At 44.7% G+C, this 15,008-nt stretch overlaps 1 protein-coding gene across 2 annotated transcripts; it reads right to left on the reverse strand.

Annotated features, from left to right (window-relative positions):
- Nucleotides 1-312: 312 nt before the first annotated feature.
- LOC141104578 (uncharacterized) lies at nt 313-9,710 on the reverse strand. Of its 2 annotated transcripts, none has more exons than XM_073594191.1 (7): nt 9,612-9,710; nt 5,043-5,154; nt 4,583-4,732; nt 4,296-4,496; nt 4,008-4,199; nt 3,798-3,921; nt 313-1,956 (listed from the first exon to the last, which is right to left on the reverse strand). In XM_073594191.1, exons 2-7 carry the CDS (start codon nt 5,118-5,120, stop codon nt 386-388), a joined length of 2,316 nt encoding a protein of 771 aa, XP_073450292.1. In that variant the 5' UTR covers nt 5,121-5,154; nt 9,612-9,710; the 3' UTR covers nt 313-385. The 2 variants fall into 2 exon arrangements, with proteins under 2 accessions (XP_073450292.1, XP_073450293.1); XM_073594192.1 differs by having other exon boundaries at nt 5,043-5,254; nt 9,612-9,692.
- Between the last annotated feature and the right edge of the window lie 5,298 nt (nt 9,711-15,008).

A 15,008-nucleotide genomic window follows, 5' to 3' on the forward strand; every position in this document is an offset into this window, starting at 1 on the left:
CTGGTGGTGGTCCACCAGATTCCCGGCCCGCTCCTAAACAACCAGCTATTCTTCAGACAGAATTTTTCGACTGATCCAAAATTCGAGCCATTCCGAAAATTTGGAATTTGTTAGAAAACAAAAAAGTACGAAGCAAAATGAAACAAATTTCAAGACACATTTCATCCGAATCTTTGAATAACCCAAATTTTTGGACCGAAAAACGTCTAGTAGTGGATGTATGGAGGACATTTAAAGAATAAGGATATCATTTAGAGTCATGGCTGATTTCCACCATCTCATCAATAGACTCTACAAGGAGAGACAGCCCAATCATCTTCACTCAGCTTTATTATTCAATCGTTCTATAAATCGAACAACTCAACATATAAATTGTTACCATACATTAGTCAATAGCATCAGCAGGTGTGTGTGTTGCCTGATGTCGAACTAGATTACTTTTACGTTGGTAACATTTCCCACACTCCGAACATGAAAAAGGACGTCCATCTGTGTGCTTTTTCTGGTGCCTCAGAAGGTTCAACTTCCGGGTGAAACACTGTCCGCACTCTGAACATTCAAAGGGAATCTCTCCTGTGTGACTTTTCTGGTGTCTAAGAAGGTTTGTTTTCCAATTGAAACTTTCCCCGCACTCCAAGCACGCAAAAGGACGCTCACCTGTGTGAATCCTCTGGTGTTTAAGAAGGTTTCCTTTCACATTAAAACACTTTCCGCACTCTGGGCAGGAAAAAGGACTTTCACCGGTGTGAACGATCTGGTGTCTAAGAAGTTCTGTGTTCCGAGAAAAACCTTTCCCGCACTCTGCACACGAAAAAGGACGCTCACCCGTGTGGACTCTGTGATGGATAAGCAGCTTCGCTTTGACAGCGAAACCTTTCCCGCACTCGGAACAAGAATAAGGACGCTCACCCGTGTGAACTCTCTGGTGCTCAAGAAGTTGGGTTTTGAAATTGAAACATTTGCCGCACTCGGAACACGAAATAGGACACTCACCCGTGTGAATTCTATGATGGCTAAGAAGTTTTGCTTTGGCAGTGAAACATTTCCCGCACTCGGAACAAGAATAAGGACGCTCATCCGTGTGAACTCTCTGGTGCTCAAGAAGTTGGGTTTTGAAATTGAAACTTTTCCCGCACTCGGAACACGAAATAGGACGCTCACCCGTGTGAATTCTATGATGGCTAAGAAGTTTTGCTTTGGCAGTGAAACATTTCCCGCACTCAGAACATGAATACAGCTGCTCACCTGTGTGAACTGTCTTGTGCAGAGCAAGGCTTTGTTTTCCAGTGAGACATTTCCCACATGCTGAAGATGAATAGGAACTCTCACATTTGTGAAGTCTCTCATGCCTAAAAAACGCTGGTTTCTGAATGGAACATTTCCCGCACTCTGAACATGAATAAGAATGCTGGCCTGTGTGAACGTCCTGGTGTTTAAGAAGATTTTCCTTTAGAATGAAACATTTTCCGCACTCTGTACATGAAAACGGCTTCTCATTGGCGTGACTTTGCTGGTGTGTAAGAGGTTCACTTTTCTCGGTGAAAGACGTCCCGCACTTTGAATATGAAGAGGCCACCTCGGTGTGACCTCCAAGATGGATTAGAAGTTCCGATTTCAATTTGAAAGATTTTCCACACCCCAAACATGACAAAGAACTCTTAACCGGGTTTACTACTTCATTTCTGAAAGGCCATTGATCGGGATTAGAGGAGTCTGCTGCTCTATTTGCACTGTGAGATGGAAGATGGATGTCTGGAGTCCAATGAGGTGATCGATCAGAAGATTGCTCGGGATTAGAGGGATCCATTGATTCCTCCAAACAGGAAGGTGTGTGATGTATATATTGAGTAACAGGATTTATTCCTGGAGAATATTGTGCAAAACCATTATCTTCCACATAATTGTCTGCAGATATATAATGATGTCCCTCAGAGGTATTCTGGAGATAGTGTCCTCCTGTTGAAAAAGGAATTGTGGAATAAAATTAATGTAACTTTTAGTCAGGAGGCATATACAGTATGCTTGTCATTCAGTCTACAAAGCTCTGCCATGTGAGTAACCTTGATGGTGTACTGCTTTTGTTATGGTGAGGAATGGAGATGGACCTTTCATATGGTGTACAGTATCTCCTCCTCATTTGTTGGGAACATGGTGTTATATTGAGGAATAGAGATGGACCTTTCATATGGTGTACAGTATCTCCTCCTCATCTGTTGGGAACCTGACATTATATTGAGGAATGGAGATGGACCTTTCATATGGTGTACAATATCTCCACCTCATTTGTTGAGAACATGACGTTATATTAAGGAATGGAGATGGACCTTTCATAGGATGTACAGTATCTCCTAATATGTTGGGAACATGACATTATATTGAGGAATAGAGATGGACCTTCAGATGGTGTACAGTATCTCCTCCTCATTTGTTGGGAACATGACATTATATTGAGGAATGGAGATGGACCTTTCATATGGTGTACAATATCTCCACCTCATTTGTTGAGAACATGACGTTATATTAAGGAATGGAGATGGACCTTTCATAGGATGTACAGTATCTCCTAATATGTTGGGAACATGACATTATATTGAGGAATGGAGATGGACCTTCAGATGGTGTACAGTATCTCCTCCTCATTTGTTGGGAACATGACATTATATTGAGGAATGGAGATGGACCTTTCATATGGTGTACAGTATCTCCACCTCATTTGTTGGGAACATGACATTATATTGAGGAATGGAGATGGACCTTTCAGATGGTGTACAGTATCTCCTCCTCATTTGTTGGGAACATGACGTTATATTGAGGAATAGAGATGGACCCTTCATATGGTGTACAGTATCTCCTCATTTGTTGGGAACCTGACATTATATTGAGGAATGGAGATGGACCTTTCATATGGTGTACAAAATCTCCACCTCATTTGTTGAGAACATGACGTTATATTAAGGAATGGGGATGGACCTTTCATAGGATGTACAGTATCTCCTAATATGTTGGGAACATGACATTATATTGAGGAATAGAGATGGACCTTTCATATGGTGTACAGTATCTCCTCCTCATTTGTTGGGAACATGACATTATATAGAGGAATGGAGATGGACCTTTCATATGGTGTACAATATCTCCACCTCATTTGTTGAGAACATGACGTTATATTAAGGAATGGAGATGGACCTTTCATAGGATGTACAGTATCTCCTAATATGTTGGGAACATGACATTATATTGAGGAATAGAGATGGACCTTTCATATGGTGTACAGTATCTCCTCCTCATTTGTTGGGAACATGACATTATATTGAGGAATGGAGATGGACCTTTCATATGGTGTACAATATCTCCACCTCATTTGTTGGGAACATGACATTATATTGAGGAATGGAGATGGACCTTTCAGATGGTGTACAGTATCTCCTCCTCATTTGTTGGGAACAGGACGTTATATTGAGGAATAGAGATGGACCCTTCATATGGTGTACAGTGTATATTTGTTGCAAATGACCCCTACCTCCTTAAATTTAATAATGAAAAGACAACACCTTTAGCTTCATCTTTAAATCGAAACAGATTTTCCAAAATCACTCGCCAGCCATTAATAATTCAGTCTCAATCTTACTGCATGGTGTCAAGGTCTGCTAATTCTCTCTGGGGATTTCGCTTTGGTGAAGCGTCATGTCTTAATAATAGTGGAAGTAAAATGAAACTATAAATATGTTCTGCATTTAAAGTTCATCTAGGTGGACCCTCCGTACTGCTCTCTCCTTTACAATAAAGTCTCCTCTTACCCGGTGATGTGAGGGGCGGCTGATTCTCCATCATGACGTCCTTGTAGAGATCCTTGTGTCCTTCTAAATACTCCCACTCCTCCATGGAGAAATAGACAGTGACATCCTGACACCTTATAGGAACCTGACACACACAATGATACAGTCACCATCCAGACACATCTCTTGTCTGTTACTGGATAATGTCCCAGAATTCCCGGCACCGCTCACCTCTCCCGTCAGCATCTCCATCATCTTGGTGGTAAATTCTAGGATGTTACATTTGTTAATGCTCCCAAGACTGAGGACGGGAAGGGGAGGAACTGTGATGGGGCTCGGTCTTTCTTTTAGTCTTTTGTGCAAGCGGCGACTTCTCCTTGTTACATTATTTTCAAGATATGATGTCATAACTATGGCACAGTCCTGTAATATAAAACAATAAATATAATATCGGAATACTTATGACCTCACCTTGTGTTCTATTAACTTTTCCTGTGACCCTCCCAAAGTCCTCCTCACCTCTCCAATCAAAAGGTTGATGATCTTCATGGTGTGCTTCAGTATCATCTCATTCAAGCAAAAAGTATTTTTTCCTGAATTTCTAGAAGTGAACATCGGATCCTCCATCATGACGTCCTTGTAGAGATCCTTGTGTCCTTCTAAATACTCCCACTCCTCCATGGAGAAATAGACAGTGACATCCTGACACCTTATAGGAACCTGACACACACAATGATACAGTCACCATCCAGACACATCCCTTGTCTGTTACTGGATAATGTCCCAGAATTCCCGGCACCGCTCACCTCTCCTGTCAACAGATCAATGATCTTCTGGGTGACTTCTATTAACTTCTCATCGCTGTTTCTCTCAGAAGACAGGAAAGTGAGGTGTCTGACCTGATGGCCCCCAGATGTCACATTCTGTTCAGATGTCTTCTTCACTACTGTGTAACCCTATCAAGAGACGTCATGAGAAACATGAATGATTACTAAATTCAGGTTGTGCTATCCCCAGAATCTCCTCCATATCAGGTCACATCATCTTCACCCAAGACAGTCAGATCTTTGTTTCATAAATAGAAAAAATGGCTGCTTAATGATCCCAGAATCCTCCTCACCTCTCCGGTCAGGTCAGTGTTTTATTAATAGAGATAAGAGTGGAGTCATGTGACCTCCCAGAATCCTCCTCACCTCTCCGGTCAGGTCAGTGTTTTATTAATAGAGATAAGAGTGATATCATGTGACCTCCCAGAATCCTCCTCACCTCTCCGGTCAGCAGGTAGATGATCTCCAGGGTGAGGTTCAATATCCTCTCAGTCATGTGATTTTGGTCTTTGCCCATTCCTATTGAGGTGATCTATACGGGACTCTCCTCTCTGTAGACGAATAATAAACTGATCATTATCTGATCTGTACTGGGGTAAACGTAGGTTTTTGATAGAGAGGGGAAGAGTTGCCAATTATGACATTTCTCTCCTACATAAAAATAAAAAAAAGGTATTATTTTTTTTTTGCTAGAAAATTACTCACAACTCCCAAACATTAAACAGTTTTATTTATTTATTTTTTAGCAGAGAACCTAGAGAATAAAATGGTGGTTGCTATTTGGAATATCACACGGTATTTGCGCAGCGATTTTTCAAACGCAATTTTTTGGGGAAAAAGTACACTTTAATGAATTTTAATGCAAGAAAAACCCAGAATATATAAGTAAATAGATACCCAACATGTCACACTTTAAAATTGCGCACACTTGTAGAATGGACCAAAACTACGGTACTTAAAAATCTCCATAGGCGGCACTTAAAAATGTTTTTAGTTAAAGAGGAAGTCTAGCGCTAGAATTATTGCTCTCGCTCTAACATTCACGGCGATACTTCACATGTGCGTTACATAGGTGGGCATGACCTACGTATTTTTTTTTATTTATTTCATTTATTTTTATACACTGTCCAATTAATTTATTTTTTGATCACTTTTATTCCTATCACAAGAAATGTAAAACATCCCTTGTAATAGGAATAAAGCATGACAGGTCCTCTTTATGGAGACATCTGGGGTCTAAGACCCCAAATATCTCCTCTAGCCTGAAAAGCAGGGGGGAAAAAAAAAAAAAAAAAAAAAAATTGATCTCTACTGTTTAGGAAAAAAAAGTGTTTATATCTGCCAGAGCCGAAAGTGACGTCATGACGTCGCTTCCGGCCTCCCAGGGTCATAGAGATGGGCAGGGACTGTCCGCTCTGTGGTAAGCCAGCGGCGGCGCCGGAGTGGATCTCCGAGCCTCCTGATTAAACGGGAGAACGTCCCCTCCTGCTGCCTGTAAAAGCAATCCAGTGGCTAATCAGCCGCTAGGATGGCTTTTACATTGTAGGGAATGCCTGTATCGTCAACGGCTTGGCCGTTAATTTATTTCATTGGCTAGAATAATTAGTTATTCTGGCCAATTGAAAGGAACGCTCCAGCGCTAAGTGCGCCTAGCGTTAACGTGCGTTTACATGCTTTTTTTTCTGCCAAAATGCAGCTGCACCTGGAAGCATGGTGCCTAAGAATAAAATTTCCAAATTTCCATCACATAGATGGGAGGAGTTCTGTCGTTCATTAGAACAATATAACTGATAGGGGGGAGCGCAGGCAGAGATCACAGGAAGTGATCGGCTCACTGGAATTTCCAGCAGGACATTCATACATTACTGAACGAATATAACAGAACGCTATCAATGGTATATCCAACGTACCAGAAGGGAGCAGATGAGAGGTTTGTGAGGGTTTACGTACCCTTTACCAGCTGTACATTTACTGAATGTTATAGATGTTGTGGTCAACTATGTCTTCAGACTATGTACTATGGGAGAGGGATCGGAGGGTCTATACCAGTGGTCTCTGATCTGGATGTGGCCCTTCGCTTGCCTTTATCTGGCCGATGGGCACCATTCCACCAACTGACACCAAGGACAGCGCACCATTCCACCAACTGACACCAAGGACGGCGCACCATTCCACCAACTGACACCAAGAACGGCGCACCATTCCACCAACTGACACCAAGGACGGCGCACCATTCCACCAACTGACACCAAGGACGGCGCACCATTCCACCAACTGACACCAAGGACGGCGCACCATTCCACCAACTGACACCAAGGACGGCGCACCATTCCACCAACTGACACCAAGGACGGCGCACCATTCCACCAACTGACACCAAGGACGGCGCACCATTCCACCAACTGACACCAAGGACGGCGCACCATTCCACCAACTGACACCAAGGACGGCGCACCATTCCACCAACTGACACCAAGGACGGCGCACCATTCCACCAACTGACACCAAGGACGGCGCACCATTCCACCAACTGACACCAAGGACGGCGCACCATTCCACCAACTGACACCAAGGACGGCGCACCATTCCACCAACTGACACCAAGGACGGCGCACCATTCCACCAACTTACACCAAGGACGGCGCACCATTCCACCAACTGACACCAACAATGGCGCACCATTCCACCAACTGACACCAAGGACGGCGCACCATTCCACCAACTGACACCAAGGACGGCGCACCATTCCACCAACTGACACCAACGATGGCGCAACCTTCCACCAACTGACACCAATGATGGCGCAACCTTCCACCAACTGACACCAACGATGGCGCACCATTCCACCAACTGACACCAACGATGGCGCAACCTTCCACCAACTGACACCAACGATGGGGCACCATTCCACCAACTGACACCAACGATGGGGCACCATTCCACCAACGATGGGGCACCATTTCACTTACTCACACCAATGATGAAACACCATTCACCCTACTGACACCATCAACGGTACACTATTCTTCTCACTATCAACTATAGGGCAATAGCCCTCCTATTAGGACCAATGATGGGGCACTGATGCCAGGGAGTTGTCTACTCTTACTGCCCATAGTCCCCCCCCCCTAATCCCTGAAGGACAGTAAACTGGCCGTTTGATTAGAAAGTTTGGAGACCCTTGGTCTATACTAGGGTGGTGGGCACAGGCGCTCACCTTTTGAAGTGGAACTCAACCCATTAATTTAACAGTTTAAAAAAAAAAAAGTTACATTTCTGGCATGTGTCGGGTATGTAACTAGGGTTGCCACCTGTCCAGGATTCACTCGGACAGTTTGTGTTTGGAATCATGCGTCCGGGTTTCAGACTGCCTGAAACCCGGACACCTTATTCAGACTGGACTATGGCTTCTCAACAGGGTTGCTGGCTGCAGTTGTCTAAGCTGAGAGTGTCTGTTACACTCTCTTTCATGCTGCCCAAAGCCATCACTAACAATCCCCCCCAAACACACACAGACGGGAGAGGAGAGAGGGCTCGATCTGCACCTCTTCCTCCCGCCACTACCCCTTTGTGTCTGCCCACACTCCAATCCCCAGGGCTGTGCCTCAGAAAAGGAAAGTGGGGGCCGGAAATTTGAAGTCTAGCAGCCTCAGATACATCTGGATGAGAGGTGCTGACTGCCAAGGGGTGAGTGAGCTCCCCATCCATCCCTGTCTGTGACTGAATGCTCCCCCTTCTCTCTCCTGCCTCTGAGTGAGTACACTAAGGTAAATCAGGTTTCTCAGAGCACCCCTTACATCAGAGCTCCTCTTTACATCAGAGGCCTCTCTGTACATCAGAGTTCTCAGTGTTCCCCATTAAATCAGGGTTCCCAGAGCATCCCTTATGTTAGAGGCCCCAGAGTTCTCCCTTACATCAGAGTCTGCAGAGTCCCCCCTTATAGTGAAAGGGAACTCTGCGAGTTCAGATGTAAAAGGTGAACTCTGTGGACTCTGATGTAAAGAGGGACTCTTGTTATTAACTTCATATGATTAGAAATTTTATTAGAAAAATATATGTATAAAAAAATTGCTGTGCCCCCCGCTAAAGTGTTTGGGTTTGTTAAGACAAACACGAACACTTTAGCAGGGCAGAGCAATTTTGTCAGAACTCCACTTTAAGAAGTGGAATTCCGACAAAATTTTTTTTTTAAAGTCAGTAGCTACAAATACAGCAGCTGCTGACTTTTAATATTGGGACACTTACCTGTCCAGGGAGCCTGCAATGTCGGCACCCGAAGCCGACCTGTCCCTCCACCCCCAGGTGGAGGCGCCGCCATCTTGAGTAAGGGAATCAGGGAGTGAAGCCTTCCGGCTTCACAGCCTGGTTCCCTAGTGCGCACGCTCGAGTCGCGCCGCGCTTCCTCACTGGTCTCTGCTGTCTTCTGGGACCTGTGTGTCTCCCAGAAAACAGCTGGGGGGGGGGGGGGGAGCCGGGGAGACGCCATAGATCGCAGCGGAATCAGACATTATTATACAGGTATCTGCCCCCCCCCCCCCCTGAAAGGTGCCAAATGTGACACCAGAGGGGGGGGGGGGGACGGAAAAGCGGAAGTTCCATTTTTGGGTGGATCTCCACTTTTAAGAAAAGGTGGCAACCCTAAATGTAACTGTCACATTTTCTTGTGCTCTCAACCAAACTGTCAATCCACCAAATGTCTGGTGTCATAACTGATCGCATGTGCAGCACCATAGCAGTAGAAGATCAAAGAGAGGCCAAGATGGCGGCTTCCTTGGCTGAAAACGATGGGAGGGTTTAGTTCCACTTTAAGGACTCCTGTTATCTGACACGTCTCCAGTCCAACCTTGGCTCTATATTTAGATCATATCTGTGCCAAGATTGTCCCCATCCAAATATATGTGTGTATCAGCATCTACTAGAGAAAAACAACATCACAGTGACTATGGAGTAAGAGGACGGACATGACGGGGGGATTACTGGGTGTAAATATAAAATAATATCTTATTACCTCCTCTGTTGCCAGTTCCAGCAATGTCTCCTCTCTACTTCCTCCCGACTCACCTCTCACCCGGAACTTCCCTTTTATACCGGATCTTGCTTCCTGTCTGCTCCTGACGTCACTTCCTTCCTGTATCTTGCAAGATCACCACCTTGTGGAGAACATAAAAACTGCAGCCTATGCTGTATTTTGGTACTTTGCTGCCTCGTAGTGCATTTATTTATTTATTTAGTACGGGTACTTCTATAGCGCCCTCAGTTTACGCAGTGCGTTACACATATTTATATGTATATATATATATATATATATATATATATATATATATATATATATATATATATATATATATACACATACACCTTTTGCCACCTTTTCATCAAGCCAAACCCGAACACTTTAGTGGCGCACAGCAATTTTTCTTTTATAGTATAAACTATCCATATATTTTTCTATTAAATAACATTTCTAATCAATGAAGTTGATAACAAGAGTCCCTCTTTACATCAGAGTCCACAGAGTTCACCTTTTACATGTGAACTCGCAGAGTTCCCTTTCACTGTAAGGGGGGACTCTGCAGACTCTGATGTAAGGGAGAATTCTGGGGACTCTAACATAAGGGATGCTCTGGGAACCCTGATTTAATGGGGAACACTGAGAAATCTGATGTACGGAGAGGACTGTGATTGAAGGGGGAACACTGTGGCTTCTGGTGTAAAGGGGAACTCTGATGTAAGGGGTGCTCTGAGAACCCTGATTTACCTTAGTGTACTCACTCAGAGGCAGGAGAGAGAAGGGGGGAGACTTCAGTCACAGACAGGGATGGATGGTGAGCTCACTCACCCCTTGGCAGTCAGCACCTCACATCCAGATGTATCTGAGGCTGCTGGACTTCAAATTTCCAGCCCCCACTTTCCTTTTCTTAGACACATCCCTGGGGATTGGAGTGTGGGCAGACACAGAGGGGTAGGGGTGGGAGGAAGAGGTGCAGATCGAGCCCTCTCTCCTCTCCCCTCTGTGTGTGTTTGTGGTGGATTGTTAGTGATGGCTTTGGGCGGAAGTGAAAGAGAGTGTAAAGAGAATCTCAGCTTAGACAACTGCAGCCAGCAACCCTGCTGGGAAGCCATAGTCCAGTCTGAATCATGTGTCCGGGTTTCAGGCAGTTTGAAACCTGGACGCATGATTCCAAGCCCCAACTCTCCCGGTGAATCCCGGACAGGTGGCAACCCTAACACACATTTAAAGAGCAGCAATATCCCCGTACGCTTCTGGACTTTCAGTGGTTATACTGGGGGGATGCCCGTGATCATCCCGGTATCAATTTTAGAGCCGGCAGTCGGCTCTCTTGTAATAGCAATCAGAGTGCTTAACAAGCTTCTTGATTGCTATTACAAGCAGTGGGAGGGGACGTCCCCCATAGCCTTCTGCGTAGGGTTGCCACCTCATCCCTTTAAGCCCGAACATGTATTAATTACACGGGTTCTGAGGCTAATTTAATGCAGATAAGGCCCTAAGTGAGTTTAATTACCATTTTAATCAGCCACAGAACCTGTGTAATTAATACATGTTTGGGTTTAAAGAGATGAGTTGGCAACCCTACTTCCGTGGCTTACTATGAGTCTCCCGTCCCACTGGGAGACACTGAGAATAGCCAAGCAAAGCCTGATCGGAGTTGATCGGCTACTTGTGAGTGTAACCCGTAAGTGACAACATGACATCACTTCCTGTTTACCAGGATGTCAACAGCGCCATTTTTAAAAAATCAAAAGTATTCAAAAATGCAGATCTTGGTGTTTTTAATGCTTTTAACGGCAGAGGAGGGATTTGGGGTCTTAGAGACCCCAGATCTCCCCATAAAGAGAACCTGTCACTGCCTATCGCTGTCACAAAGGATGTGTACATTCCATTGTAAAAGCAAAAAAAAAGAAAGAAAAGTGCTCAAATTTTTTTTTAACCACTTAAGGACCGAGCCTCTTTCTGAGATTTGTTGTTTACAAGTTAAAATCATTTTTTTTTGCTAGAAAATTACTTAGAACCCCCAAACATTATACATTTTTTTCTAACACCCTAGAGAATAAAATGGCGATCGTTGCAATACTTTCTGTCACACCGTATTTGCGCAGCGGTCTTACAAGCGCACTTTTTTTGGTAAAAATACACTTTTTTTTAATTAAAAAAATAAGACAACAGTAAAGTTAGCCATTTTTGTTTTATATTGTGAAAGATAATGTTATGCCGAGTAAATTGATACCCAACATGTCACGCTTCAAAATTGCGCCCGCTCGTGGAATGGCGACAAACTTTTACCCTTAAAAAAATTCTACAGGTTGCATGTTTTGAGTTCCAGAGGAGGTCTAGGGCTAGAATTATTGCTCTCGCTCTACCGATCGTGGCAATACCTCACATGTGTGGTTTGAACACCGTTTTCATATGCGGGCGCTACTCACGTATGCGTTCGCTTCTGCACACGAGCTCGGCGGGACAGGGCGCGTTTAAAAAAATTTATTTATTTTTTTTATTTATTTTACCTTTTATTTTTTATTTTTACACTGTTCTTTTAAAAAAAAAATTGTGTCACTTTTATTCCTATTACAAGGAATGTAAACATCCCTTGTAATAGAAAAAAGCATGACAGGACCTCTTTAATATGAGATCTGGGGTCAAAAAGACCTCCAATCTCCTATTTATACTAAAATGCAATAAAAAAAAGTAATAAAAAATTTTGTAATAAAAAAAAAAAAAGGCCCTTTAAGAGCTATGGGCGGAAGTGATGTTTTGACCCTGCAATGGTATGGAGATGGGTGGGGGCCATCTTCCCCTCACTCGTCTCCATGCCACTGACGTGAGAGGACACGATCGCCGCTGCCGATGGCTCCGGTAAGCGGCGGACGGCACCGGAGCACGGCGGGAGGGGGGCCCCTCTCCCGCCACCGATAAAAGTGATCTTACGGCGAATCCGCCGCAGAGACCACAATTATCGGAAAGCGGACCGCCGGCCGAAGAAGAAGATACCAGGGTTATGGCAGCTAACTGCTGCCATAACAACGATATTCCTCTTCGAATTAAGGAGGACATATATCGGTATGCAGCGGTCTGTAAGTGGTTAAAGCAACAGTGTGAAAAAATATAAAAATTAAAAAATGAATTATTTTAAAAAACTGTGCCCCCCCCATCCTAGCGCGCAAAAGCAGACGTTCGCGCTGTTCCCGCACACAAGCAAGCAGCGATTGTCCCACACATGTGGAAGGGAAGTAAGCATGGTGTGTCTTTCATCTGCTGCATTAAGTTTTCTTGGCCGACCACAAAGTCTATAGTCCTCAGCATTGCCCGTATCCTTGTGCTTCTTCTAAAGAGCTTGAACAGCACATCTTGAACCCCCCTGGTCTGCTTTGAAATCTTAGTCTGGGAGAGACCTTGCTAATGCAGAATAACTACCTTGTGTCTTGTTGCTGTTCTTCCCATGGTGTATGACCTGTCACATCAAACTTTCTTCCACAACCTCAACTTAGTAGCAGAGTTTGGTTGTTCCTCACCCAGTTTAACCACCTCAATACTGGGCACTTTCAACTCCTTCCTGCCCAGGCCGTTTGTGAATTTTTTAATCATTTTCTTCACACAAATAGAGCTTTCTTTTGGTGGTATTTAATCACTGTTGGGATTTTTATTTTTTTTTAAAAAAAGAAAAAAGCCCAAAAACTTTGAAAAAAAAAGTTTTTCCTAGTTTCTGTCAGTAAATTTTGTAAATAAGTAATTTTTTTCCTTCACTGATGTGCGCTGATGAGACAGCACTGTTGAGGCGGCACTGATGAGGTGGCACTGATGAGGTGGCACTGATGAGGCGACACTGATGGGCAGGACTGCTGATAGAAATCACAGGGCCCCGTACAGACTACCTGACAGGGCCCCCCCCCCAAGAAAATATTAAAGTTATATTTTGCTAAAAATACAATAAAATTATTAGCAGACACAAAAACAACATAAATCACAGAATTCCTGCTAAATCTAAAAAGATAAAACTGAGTTAATAAATAAAAGATGAGATAAAAAAAAAAAAAAAACAGGCTGGGCATTTGGAGCTTAGAGGAAAGATGAGGGAGAGAAACAAAGTTAAAGAGATAGCAAACTCAGGAGCACAGCCAATATTAGAGCCAGCACTGAGAGGGGGGCGGGGGCCCGCACAGGGAGGGGGATTAGTGAGGGACGAATGTCTCTTTCTCAGCAGATAAAAGCTGGCAGCAGGGAGAGGGGGAGAGACCAGCTTTCAGCTGCTGGAGGAAAAAAGGATTGTCCTCCATCACTCCCTGTGTGGGCCCCCCATGTGCCTGGGCCCCCTACAAGAGGACCGGTGGTACCCCCTATCAGTTGCCCTGCTTATGGGCACTGATGAGGCGACACTAATGGGCACTGATGAGGCAGCACTTATGGGAATTGATTAGGTGGCACTGATGAGGAGGCACTATTATGCCGTACTGATGAGCACTGATAGGGAGCACTGATAGGCGGCACCGGTGGGCACTGATAGGCAGCACTGATGAGGAGGCACTACTATTATGCCGTACTGATGAGCACTGAAAAGCAGCACTGGTGGGCACTGATAGGCAGCACTGATGGGAATTGATGGGTAGCACCGATGGGCACTAAAAGGCAGCATTGACTGGCACCAGTAATGGGCATTGATTTGTGTCACTGATGGGCACTGATTGGTGGCACTGCTGCAGCTTTCCTGTAATCAGGGCACTGATGATCAGTGCCCTGATTACCTACCCTGTGGGAAATGTCGCTGATCGACTCTCCTCGCCACACACTCTGTCAGTGTGAGGCGAGGAATTCCGATTTACGGACTTCCGCATTTACATGTGACCGGCTGTGATTGGACACAGCCGATCACATGGTTAAAGAGCCGCGGCCGCGATCTACGCCCTGCATGCCCCCCGCGGGCATGGAAGAGTGGCCATTCTGGTTGCGCCGTCACATGACATCCACCCAGAACGAGAGCCCCACCATCCCTCCGTCATTTGACGGTGGGCAGGCACTAAGTGGTTAAAGTCTCCCACACAGTTGTTTCTGTTTCAGTTAATACAAAAAAGGGAGCCACTGCCCCCACCTATAACGGGCCATTGCAGTAAGGAGCATTGGAAGGCAACATGTGTTAGAAAAAAGGCAGAGGAAAACTCCAAGCTCACTTAACGACCAGCCCGCAGACAACCACTTGACCTGAACAGTATGCGTTCAAAACAGGGGTTTAGTCTGCACACATTTGCAAATACATGCGTAAGCTACAGAGCCCCGCCAAGGCACCCTGGTATCTGTAGTCCCATCACTAGCTCATGAGGGACTCTACAGTGGAAGCACATGCATTCTGATGAATAGATGGAGGGCAGATGGACTGAAGGGAGCCCGCCCCTTCTT

The sequence above is a fragment of the Aquarana catesbeiana genome, linkage group LG08 (assembly GCF_042186555.1).
Source record: "Aquarana catesbeiana isolate 2022-GZ linkage group LG08, ASM4218655v1, whole genome shotgun sequence".
NCBI classification, from domain to species: Eukaryota; Metazoa; Chordata; class Amphibia; order Anura; family Ranidae; genus Aquarana; species Aquarana catesbeiana.

Bases quoted from the DNA above. Each gene is read 5' to 3' on its own strand.
- LOC141104578 (XM_073594191.1), bottom strand. From the start codon at position 5,120: ATGGGCAAAGACCAAAATCACATGACTGAGAGGATATTGAACCTCACC. The intron at 4,497-4,582 runs GTGAGCGGTGCC...TGTGTGTGTCAG, and splicing joins TTGATCTGTTGACAGGAGAG to GTTCCTATAAGGTGTCAGGA. The intron at 3,922-4,007 runs GTGAGCGGTGCC...TGTGTGTGTCAG, and splicing joins TGGAGATGCTGACGGGAGAG to GTTCCTATAAGGTGTCAGGA.